Source organism: Babylonia areolata, chromosome 2 (genome assembly GCF_041734735.1).
Source record: "Babylonia areolata isolate BAREFJ2019XMU chromosome 2, ASM4173473v1, whole genome shotgun sequence".
In the NCBI taxonomy this organism is placed as follows: domain Eukaryota; kingdom Metazoa; phylum Mollusca; class Gastropoda; order Neogastropoda; family Buccinidae; genus Babylonia; species Babylonia areolata.
Genome location: NC_134877.1, coordinates 70280581 through 70292836, shown reverse-complemented (window position 1 = coordinate 70292836; position 12256 = coordinate 70280581). Strand labels below are relative to the sequence as shown.

General features: G+C 46.0%; 1 protein-coding gene across 1 annotated transcript in view; it reads left to right on the top strand.

Annotated features, from left to right (window-relative positions):
- Positions 1 to 2329: 2329 nt before the first annotated feature.
- Positions 2330 to 12256, top strand: part of LOC143278323 (phenazine biosynthesis-like domain-containing protein) — a 26619-nt gene continuing 16692 nt past the window's right edge. Inside the window, exons 1-3 of the mRNA XM_076583251.1 lie at positions 2330 to 2503; positions 6057 to 6156; positions 7679 to 7777. Coding sequence (XP_076439366.1) covers positions 2399 to 2503; positions 6057 to 6156; positions 7679 to 7777 — 304 coding nt within the window. The 5' untranslated portion in view covers positions 2330 to 2398. The remainder of the gene's footprint in view (positions 2504 to 6056; positions 6157 to 7678; positions 7778 to 12256) is intronic.

Genomic DNA, 12256 nt, shown 5'->3' with positions numbered 1-12256 from the left:
CCCAGACAATACTATATCAACATGTCATGTGGTAAACAGTGACACAACAAGACCCAGACAATACTATATCAACATGTCATGTGGTAAACAGTGACACAACAAGACCCAGACAATACTATATCAACATGTCATGTGGTAAACAGTGACACAGCAAGACCCAGACAATACCATATCAACATGTCATGTGGTAAACAGTGACACAGCAAGCCCCAGACAATACTATATCAACATGTCATGTGGTAAACAGTGACACAGCAAGCCCCAGACAATATTATATCAACATGTCATGTGGTAAACAGTGACACAGCAAGCCCCAGACAATACTATATCAACATGTCATGTGGTAAACAGTGACACAACAAGACCCAGACAATACTATATCAACATGTCATGTGGTAAACAGTGACACAACAAGACCCAGACAATACTATATCAACATGTCATGTGGTAAACAGTGACACAGCAAGCCCCAGACAATACTATATCAACATGTCATGTGGTAAACAGTGACACAACAAGACCCAGACAATACTATATCAACATGTCATGTGGTAAACAGTGACACAGCAAGACCCAGACAATACTATATCAACATGTCATGTGGTAAACAGTGACACAGCAAGACCCAGACAATACTATATCAACATGTCATGTGGTAAACAGTGACACAGCAAGACCCAGACAATACTATATCAACATGTCATGTGGTAAACAGTGACACAGCAAGACCCAGACAATACTATATCAACATGTCATGTGGTAAACAGTGACACAGCAAGACCCAGACAATACTATATCAACATGTCATGTGGTAAACAGTGACACAGCAAGACCCAGACAATACTATATCAACATGTCATGTGGTAAACAGGGACACAGCATGACCCAGACAATACTATATCAACATGTCATGTGGTAAACAGTGACACAACAAGACCCAGACAATACTATATCAAAATGTCATGTGGTAAACAGGGACACAGCAAGACTCAGTCAATACTATATCAACATGTCATGTGGTAAACAGGGACACAGCAAGGACAAGACAATGCTATATCAACATGTCATGTGGTAAACAGTGACACAGCAAGGACAAGACAATACTATATCAACCTGTCATGTGGTAAACAGTGACACAGCAAGGACAAGACAATACTATATCAACATGTCATGTGGTAAACAGTGACACAGCAAGACCCAGACAATACCATCTCAACATTTTATTTCGACAGATTATGAATCAAAGTCAAGCAGTTCACTTGCGGACGGACGGAAACAAGATAAACACTTGAACTGAGCAGGTCGTTCAACTCATCTGACATGCAGGACGGAGACGCTAGCGACCTAAACATCTGAACAACACGAGATAAGGCAGGCCTGGACGTTGTTTGATGAGCTGTTCATTTGGAAAACTGTAACGACTGCCACGAATACATTTAGGTCATATGACCTCTGACACACACACACGTGGTTTTACTGTCGCCGGCGACAAAATATATATATATATATATATATATATATATATATATATATATATATATATATATATATATATATATATATATATATAAACTGTGCTACTACAGTTGTGTACGTTTGTGATTTAACACACACACATAAGCACATATTCACACACACACACACACACACACACACACACACACACACACACACACACACACACACACACCTCCTCTTGCTCTTCATGATGATGATGATGATGATGATGATCAATATCACCACCACTACCAACATCATTATCACCATCATCATCACTATCAACTCTGAGTAAGCTCCTCAGACTGGCGACAAAATATACCGCGTGCGAGGGTATGCATTTACTGTCGCTCGCGACACAATGTGTGAGGCGACAATGATTGTACATGATGCCCGCCGTGCAGTGTCAAACACATCTTTGTACGGATTAACAAGTTCTTGAGCTGCTCCTTCTCTTGCTGTCGTGCTGGATTCTTCTTCCTCTTCTTCCTCATCCTCATCCTTTACTTCTTCAACAACAAAACCTATACTACTACTACTACTACTACTGCTGCTGCTGCTGCTGCTACAACAACAACAACAAGAACTACTACTACAACAGCAGCAGCAGCAACAACAACAACAACAACTACTACTACTACTACTACTACTACTACTACTACTACTACTTCCTCATCTTCTACTTCATCAACATAAAAAAAAACCTATACTGCTACTACTACTACTGGTACTGCCACTGTTTCAACAACTACTACTACGACTACTACTAAGACTGCAGCAACAAAAACTACTACTACTACTACTACTACTACTGCTGCTGCTGCTGCTGCTGCTACGTCTACCTCCTCCTCAAACCACTCTCTTTCGCCATCGTCGTCCCCCAGCTGTGTGGCGGTGAGCGATGAGCGGGGGACAGAGGCCGATTCCTGTGGTGCTGGTGGACACGTTCGCCCAGCAACCCTTCCGGGGGAGTCCCTGCCCTGTGTGTCTGCCGCCACCCCACACGGTGAGTGTTCCTCTACACGGTGAGTGTTCCTCTACACGGTGAGTGCTCCTCTACACGGTGAGTGTTCCTCTACACGGTGAGTGTTCCTCTACACGGTGAGTGTTCTTCTACACGGTGAGTGTTCCTCTAAACGGTGAGTGTTCCTCTACACGGTGAGTGTTTCTCTACACGGTGAGTGTTTCTCTTCACGGTGAGTGTTCCTCTACACGGTGAGTGCTCCTCTACACGGTGAGTGTTCCTCTACACGGTGAGTGTTTCTCTTCACGGTGAGTGTTTCTCTTCACGGTGAGTGTTTCTCTTCACGGTGAGTGTTCCTCTAAACGGTGAGTGTTCCTCTACACAGTGAGTGTTCCTCTACACGGTGAATGTTTCTCTACACGGTGAGTGTTCCTCTACACGGTGAGTGTTTCTCTTCACGGTGAGTGTTTCTCTTCACGGTGAGTGTTCCTCTAAACGGTGAGTGTTCCTCTACACGGTGAGTGTTCCTCTACACGGTGAATGTTTCTCTACACGGTGAGTGTTTCTCTTCACGGTGAGTGTTCCTCTACACGGTGAGTGTTCCTCTAAACGGTGAGTGTTCCTCTACACGGTGAGTGTTCCTCTACACGGTGAGTGTTTCTCTACACGGTGAGTGTTTCTCTACACGGTGAGTGTTTCTCTACACGGTGAGTGTTTCTCTACATGGTGAGTGTTTCTCTACACGGTGAGTGTTTCTCTTACACGGTGAGTGCTAAGTGTTTCCCTACACAGTATTTTTCGTCCTGGATTGATCGTGGTGGATTCAGTGAGTGTTTTCCTCTTTCTGGATTGATCGGGGTGGATACAGTGAGTGTTTTCTTCTATCTTGATTGATCGGGGTGGATACAGTGAGTGTTATCTTCTTTCTGGATTGATCGGGGTGGATACAGTGAGTGTTCTCTTCTATCTGGATTGATCGGGGTGGATACAGTGAATGATTTCCTCTATCTGGATTGATCGGGGTGGATACAGTGAGTGTTCTCTTCTATCTGGATTGATCGGGGTGGATACAGTGAATGCTTTCCTCTTTCTGGATTGATCGGGGTGGATACAGTCCATGCTTTCCTCTTTCCGGATTGATCGGGGTGGATACAGTGAATGCTTTCCTCTATCTGGATTGATCGGGGTGGATACAGTGAATGTTTTCCTCTTTCTGGATTGATCGGGGTGGATACAGTGTTTTCCTCTTTCTGGATTGATCGGGGTGGATACAGTAAATGATTTCCTCTATCTGGATTGATCGGGGTGGATACAGTGAATGCTTTCCTCTATCTGGATTGATCGGGGTGGATACAGTGAGTGTTTTCTTCTTTCTGGATTGATCGGGGTGGATACAGTGAGTGTTCTCTTCTTTCTGGATTGATCGGGGTGGATACAGTGAGTGTTTTCTTCTTTCTGGATTGATCGGGGTGGATACAGTGAGTGTTTTCCTCTTTCTGGATTGATCGGGGTGGATACAGTGAATGATTTCTTCTTTCTGGATTGATCGGGGTGGATACAGTGAGTGATTTCCTCTTTCTGGATTGATCGGGGTGGATACAGTGAATGATTTCTTCTTTCTGGATTGATCGGGGTGGATACAGTGAATGATTTCCTCTTTCTGGATTGATCGGGGTGGATACAGTGAATGCTTTCCTCTTTCTGGGTTGATCGGGGTGGATACAGTGAATGATTTCTTCTTTCTGGATTGATCGGGGTGGATACAGTGAATGATTTCTTCTTTCTGGATTGATCGGGGTGGATACAGTGAGTGTTCTCTTCTTTCTGGATTGATCGGGGTGGATACAGTGAATGATTTCCTCTTTCTGGATTGATCGGGGTGGATACAGTGAGTGTTTTCCTCTATCTGGATTGATCGGGGTGGATACAGTGAATGATTTCTTCTTTCTGGATTGATCGGGGTGGATACAGTGAGTGTTCTCTTCTTTCTGGATTGATCGGGGTGGATACAGTGAGTGTTTTCCTCTTTCTGGATTGATCGGGGTGGATACAGTGAATGCTTTCCTCTTTCTGGGTTGATCGGGGTGGATACAGTGAATGTTTTCTTCTTTCTGGATTGATCGGGGTGGATACAGTGAGTGTTCTCTTCTTTCTGGATTGATCGGGGTGGATACAGTGAATGTTTTCCTCTTTCTGGATTGATCGGGGTGGATACAGTGAATGATTTCCACTTTCTGGATTGATCGGGGTGGATACAGTGAATGATTTCTTCTTTCTGGATTGATCGGGGTGGATACAGTGAATGATTTCTTCTTTCTGGATTGATCGGGGTGGATACAGTGAGCGTTCTCTTCTTTCTGGATTGATCGGGGTGGATACAGTGAATGATTTCTTCTTTCTGGATTGATCGGGGTGGATACAGTGAGTGTTCTCTTCTTTCTGGATTGATCGGGGTGGATACAGTGAGTGTTTTCCTCTATCTGGATTGATCGGGGTGGATACAGTGAATGATTTCTTCTTTCTGGATTGATCGGGGTGGATACAGTGAGTGTTCTCTTCTTTCTGGATTGATCGGGGTGGATACAGTGAATGATTTCCTCTTTCTGGATTGATCGGGGTGGATACAGTGAGTGTTCTCTTCTTTCTGGATTGATCGGGGTGGATACAGTGAGTGTTCTCTACTTTCTGGATTGATCGGGGTGGATACAGTGAGTGTTCTCTTCTTTCTGGATTGATCGGGGTGGATACAGTGAATGATTTCTTCTTTCTGGATTGATCGGGGTGGATACATCTACTGCACCTATCCTTCGGTCGGAGACCAAGCTCTGAGTGCTTTACAAAGGCGGAGTCATTTTGCACAACACGCTGCCTACCTGGGTAGAGCCGACTTGAGAGCTGCCTTATATTGCCGTTCACCTTTGTGTCCTTCAGTCCACACACACACACACACACACACACACACACACACACACACACACAAGGGCGCACACATGTCCCCCCCTACCCCCCAAATGACGACAGCAGTGTGTGAAGTTGTTAAGAACCAGCCTGGAGTGATGTCCCGAACTACTGTCTACCAGTACTGATGTGGGCGTCACTTTATCATACATTACAAATGAGTGTTTTGCCAGGGAGAACACGTACTCCTTTCTTGTCGTGGGTTCTTTTACAAGCACTAAGAAGAAGAAGAAGAAGAAGAGCAACAACAATAACAATAAGAGAAGAAGAAGAATAGGAAGAAGAAGAAGACCTGTACTGATGGCATTATCAAACAGCCTGAGACACGAAAAGGCCCATAGAAAACACTGCCCACAGCGGCAAGGACTCGTGACTTGTGATGTGTGCTGTATGGTGTGTGCTGCGTGCATACTTGTCAGTATGTTTAAGGTTGATTTGTTTTGATGCAAATCATTATTATTAGCGCGCGCGCGTGTGTGTGTGCGTGGGTGTGCGTTTTTTGCGTGTTTTAGAGACATCGTTGGGCTGAAGTTGTGATTCAATGAGTAGATATTGTTATTGTATCCTCTACACCCCAAAAGGGGCAAAAGGATGGCATTTCTTTGAATCGTTGAATCGTTGTGCTGTGTGGTGCCAGGTACTGGAGGAAAGGACCATGAAGGACATCGCCATAGAGTTCAACATGGCGGAGGTGGCCTTTGTCAGGACCCTTCAGGACAAGGACGATCTGGCCCAAGGTGTGTGTGTGTGTGTGTGTGTGTGTGTGTGTGTGTGTGTGTGTGTGTGTGCGTGCCAGCAGAAGCTAAGAATAAATCTATTTGAAGTATGGCATATATTATCACAGAGACACTGAAAGGAGTAACACACCATTCAATATTTGATGTTTGTTGTAATTGAAGGAATTCTGATGCTCCGTGTGTCTCACTGTCTTCTGTAAAGGTCTGTGTCATCGTGTCATCGTGTGTCTGATGTGTCTCTGCAGCTGTCTTTGCACTTGTGTCTGTCTTTCTGTCTCTCTTGTCTCTGTCTTTCTGTCTCTGTCTTTCTGTCTCTCTATGTCTCTGTCTTTCTGTCTCTCTATGTCTCTGTCTTTCTGTCTCTCTTGTCTCTGTCTTTCTGTCTCTCTATGTCTCTGTCTTTCTGTCTCTATGTCTCTGTCTTTCTGTCTCTCTTGTCTCTGTCTTTCTGTCTCTGTCTTTCTGTCTCTCTATGTCTCTGTCTTTCTATCTCTCTATGTCTCTGTCTTTCTGTCTCTCTTGTCTCTGTCTTTCTGTCTCTCTTATCTCTGTCTTTCTGTCTCTCTATGTCTGTCTTTCTGTCTCTCTATGTCTCTGTCTCTCTATGTCTGTCTTTCTGTCTCTCTATGTCTCTGTCTTTCTGTCTCTATGTCTCTGTCTTTCTGTCTCTATGTCTCTGTCTTTCTGTCTCTCTATGTCTGTCTTTCTATCTCTCTCTGTCTCTGTCTTTCTGTCTCTCTATGTCTCTGTCTTTCTGTCTCTCTATGTCTCTGTCTTTCTGTTTCTCTATGTCTCTGTCTTTCTGTCTCTCTATGTCTGTCTTTCTGTCTCTCTATGTCTCTGTCTTTCTGTCTCTCTATGTCTCTGTCTTTCTGTCTCTCTTGTCTCTGTCTTTCTGTCTCTCTATGCCTCTGTCTTTCTGTCTCTCTATGTCTCTGTCTTTCTGTCTCTCTATGTCTCTGTCTTTCTGTCTCTCTATGTCTCTTTCTCCTCTTTCTTCTTTCTTTCCTGTTCTCCTTTTGGCTCGGCTTCTTTGTTTCAAATCTTCGTTTTGACATTTACTTCCATAGTCTTTGAAATTTGAGTGTCAACTTTGATTTCTGCTTTTGATTTTCATAAACTATTTGCATTCTTTTGACGTTCCTTTGTCATTGTTGTGAAGTTTTTCTTTCTCCTGTTTGCGGCTATTGTGGGCCAGGACAGTCTGTGAAAAGCTGCATAGGGTTATTTTTTGTTTGACTTTCGTTAATAAAGGTTTCTGTCGCGCGCGTGCGTGCGTGCGTGCGTGCATGTGTGTGTGTGCGTGTGTGTGTGTGTGTGTGTGTGTGTGTGTGTGTGTGCGTGTGTGTGTGTGTGTGTGTGTGTGTGTGTGTGTGTGTGTGTGTGTGTGTGTGTGTGTGTGTGTGTGTATGTGTGTGTGTGTGTGTGTGTGTGTGTGTTGTGTGTGTGTGTGTGTGTGTGTGTGTGTGTGTGTGTGTGTGTGTGTGTGTGTGTGTGTGTGTGTGTGTGTGTGTGTGTGCAGTGGACCGGGTGGGTGTCCGATGGTTCAAACCCGAGAGGGAGGTCAGGCTATGTGGCCATGGTGCCTTCGCCACGGCGGCAGTGCTGTTCTGGCACCTGGGTAACTGTCTGTTGGTCAATGTGTGTGCATTTGTATTTGTATTTGTATTTCTTTATGTCATAACATATTTCTCTGTGTGAAATTCGGGCTGCTCTTCCCAGGCAGAGCGCGTCACTACACTACAGCGCCACCCATTTTGGGAGTATTTTTTCTGCCTGCAATTTTATTTGTTTTCCTATCGATGTGGATTTTTCTACAGATTTTGCCAGCGACAACTTTTGTTGCCGTGGGTTCTTTTACGTTCGCTAAATGCATGCTGCACACGGGACCTCGGTTTATCGTCTCATCCGAATGTGCTGTTTTGGCTTTTTTCTTTTTTAGTGTACTTTCTTTGCTATCTTCCAGAACTAAATTAAAACATTTACATTAGTTTATTTCATCTGTCGTTTTAACAAGGTTGTTTCCATGTACACAATTATGAAGAAAGTAGCTCCGCCCTAACAACATATTGTATTTGTATTTGCATTTCTTTTTATCACAACAGATTTCTCTGAGTGAAATTCGGGCTGCTTTCCGCAGGCAAAGTGCGTCGCTACACTACAGCGCCACCCATTTTTAAATATTTTTCCTGCGTGCAGTTTTATTATTTTTTCCTATCGAACTGGATTTTTCTACAGAATTTTGCCAGGAACAACCCTTTTGTTGCCGTGAGTTCTTTTACATGCGCTAAATGCATGCTGCACACGGGACCTCGGTTTATCGTCTCATCCGAATGACTTGCATCCAAACCACCACTCAAGATCAAGTGGAGGGGGATAAAATATCGGCGGCTGAGTCGTGATTCGAACCAGCGTGTTCAGATTCTCTCGCTTCCTAGGCGGATGCGTTACCTCTAGGCCACCACTCCACCTGGATCCATCACTCCTATAGGAAATTCCCGGAAAAATCATTCGAAGCAAGAGTACCATTTTTACCCCTCGTTCCAGAACTAACCTTTTCATGTCCGCTCTCACTTATTCCAAATGTAAGCTATGGAACGAAATCCCCGACTATCTTACAAAATAGATGTACCGTAGCATCATTACCCATAGAGCAAAGAATCAAACACAAAGCCGCCTGTCTCTGCTACCATGTCATACCTGGAACTGCACCCCGAATACCTCTCTGACATCTTTCAAATCTATGAACCCTCCCGTTCTCTTCGCTCTGCTGTCGATGATAGAACCTTCCGCGTCCCAAAATATAAAAGAGAACAGCATGGTGGTCGAGACTTTTCATCATCTGCTGTTCAAATATGGAACCCTTTGCCTCACCACGTCGTCATACTGCATTGCCTCCCTTTAAATCTAACCTCAAGACTTCCCCCTTCCTGCAGTGTCTCCTCTGGATCATCATACATGAAAGTAGTTAGTTGATTGTGTAGGTATTTTTTAACGCTGTATTGTATGTGCGTCAAATGTATGTTGTATGTATTGTACGTAGGAGTTTGTTTCCGCATACATAATTATGTTTATTGTGCATGATTGTGAGTTGAGGACCGAGTGCGTTATGGGGAAAGTGCTGATAAATGCCCAGTTATTATTATTGTCTATCATAATCATTCCAAAAAGCGAACCAATGATATATAACGCAACAAATATACCCCCGAAAACGAAATGTGGCTGCCTACATGGCGGGGTAAAAACGGTCATTGTACACGTAATAGCCCACTCGTGTACATACTAGTGAACGTGGGACTTGCAGCCCACGAACGAAGAAGAAGAAGCAACGATGATAATTAGTCCTAGCAAACTGAATGCATATGATCAGATTTTAGGAAGCCGGCAATTATCTGACTGCCTGTTTTCCAACGATTTGTAAGCACTGCAGTGTACGTTTGCGTGTGTATGTTTTTTGTGTGTGTTTTTTGTGTGCATATGTCATGTCTGTGTGTGCTTGTGTGTTTATGCGCATGTGAATAATGCCTGTCTGCACACACACGTGTGTGTTTGATGGGGTTTCATGAAGTGTGATGATTTTCATTATGTTTCGTAAATGTATACTTTCACTCATCCATCGATGTATTTCTCATAGTTTGTTCGATTTTGGGGGGTCATTTATTTATCAATTTTACTTTTTGTATTGTGCGTATGTATGTACATGCGTGTGTGATGGCATGGTGTAAAGAAGCTTATAACTTGTCTATTCTGCCCTCATTAAGACATTTGTCATTGTCATTCTCTGTGTGTGTGTGTCTCTCTCTCTGCCTGCCTGTCTCTCTCCTTCAGTTCTCTCTGGCTCTCTCTCTCACAGTCACTCTCTCCAACAGGCAACAGGAACCACCAGGTGACGTGTGTTACCCGCCTGTCTCTCTCCTTCAGTTCTCTCTGGCTCTCTCTCTCACAGTCACTCTCTCCAACAGGCAACAGGAACCACCAGGTGACGTGTGGTACCCGCCTGTCTCTCTCCTTCAGTTCTCTCTGGCTCTCTCTCTCACAGGCACTCTCTCCAACAGCCAACAGGAACCACCAGGTGACGTGTGTTACCCGCCTGTCTCTCTCCTTCAGTTCTCTCTGGCTCTCTCTCTCACAGTCACTCTCTCCAACAGGCAACAGGAACCACCAGGTGACGTGTGGTACCCGCCTGTCTCTCTCCTACAGTTCTCTCTCGCTCTCTCTCTCACAGTCACTCTCTCCAACAGGCAACAGGAACCACCAGGTGACGTGTGTTACCCGCCTGTCTCTCTCCTTCAGTTCTCTCTGGCTCTCTCTCTCACAGTCACTCTCTCCAACAGGCAACAGGAACCACCAGGTGACGTGTGGTACCCGCCTGTCTCTCTCCTACAGTTCTCTCTCGCTCTCTCTCTCACAGTCACTCTCTCCAACAGGCAACAGGAACCACCAGGTGACGTGTGTTACCCGCCTGTCTCTCTCCTTCAGTTCTCTCTGGCTCTCTCTCTCACAGTCACTCTCTCCAACAGGCAACAGGAACCACCAGGTGACGTGTGGTACCCGCCTGTCTCTCTCCTTCAGTTCTCTCTGGCTCTCTCTCTCACAGTGACTCTCTCCAACAGGCAACAGGAACCACCAGGTGACGTGTGGTACCCGCCTGTCTCTCTCCTTCAGTTCTCTCTGGCTCTCTCTCTCACAGTCACTCTCTCCAACAGGCAACAGGAACCACCAGGTGACGTGTGGTACCCGCCTGTCTCTCTCCTTCAGTTCTCTCTGGCTCTCTCTCTCACAGTCACTCTCTCCAACAGGCAACAGGAACCACCAGGTGACGTGTGGTACCCGCCTGTCTCTCTCCTTCAGTTCTCTCTGGCTCTCTCTCTCACAGTCACTCTCTCCAACAGGCAACAGGAACCACCAGGTGACGTGTGGTACCCGCCTGTCTCTCTCCTTCAGTTCTCTCTGGCTCTCTCTCTCACAGTCACTCTCTCCAACAGGCAACAGGAACCACCAGGTGACGTGTGTTACCCGCCTGTCTCTCTCCTTCAGTTCTCTCTGGCTCTCTCTCTCACAGTCACTCTCTCCAACAGGCAACAGGAACCACCAGGTGACGTGTGGTACCCGCCTGTCTCTCTCCTTCAGTTCTCTCTGGCTCTCTCTCTCACAGGCACTCTCTCCAACAGCCAACAGGAACCACCAGGTGACGTGTGTTACCCGCCTGTCTCTCTCCTTCAGTTCTCTCTGGCTCTCTCTCTCACAGTCACTCTCTCCAACAGGCAACAGGAACCACCAGGTGACGTGTGGTACCCGCCTGTCTCTCTCCTACAGTTCTCTCTCGCTATCTCTCTCACAGTCACTCTCTCCAACAGGCAACAGGAACCACCAGGTGACGTGTGTTACCCGCCTGTCTCTCTCCTTCAGTTCTCTCTGGCTCTCTCTCTCACAGTCACTCTCTCCAACAGGCAACAGGAACCACCAGGTGACGTGTGGTACCCGCCTGTCTCTCTCCTACAGTTCTCTCTCGCTCTCTCTCTCACAGTCACTCTCTCCAACAGGCAACAGGAACCACCAGGTGACGTGTGTTACCCGCCTGTCTCTCTCCTTCAGTTCTCTCTGGCTCTCTCTCTCACAGTCACTCTCTCCAACAGGCAACAGGAACCACCAGGTGACGTGTGGTACCCGCCTGTCTCTCTCCTTCAGTTCTCTCTGGCTCTCTCTCTCACAGTGACTCTCTCCAACAGGCAACAGGAACCACCAGGTGACGTGTGGTACCCGCCTGTCTCTCTCCTTCAGTTCTCTCTGGCTCTCTCTCTCACAGTCACTCTCTCCAACAGGCAACAGGAACCACCAGGTGACGTGTGGTACCCGCCTGTCTCTCTCCTTCAGTTCTCTCTGGCTCTCTCTCTCACAGTCACTCTCTCCAACAGGCAACAGGAACCACCAGGTGACGTGTGGTACCCGCCTGTCTCTCTCCTTCAGTTCTCTCTGGCTCTCTCTCTCACAGTCACTCTCTCCAACAGGCAACAGGAACCACCAGGTGACGTGTGGTACCCGCCTGTCTCTCTCCTTCAGTTCTCTCTGGCTCTCTCTCTCACAGTCACTCTCTCCAACA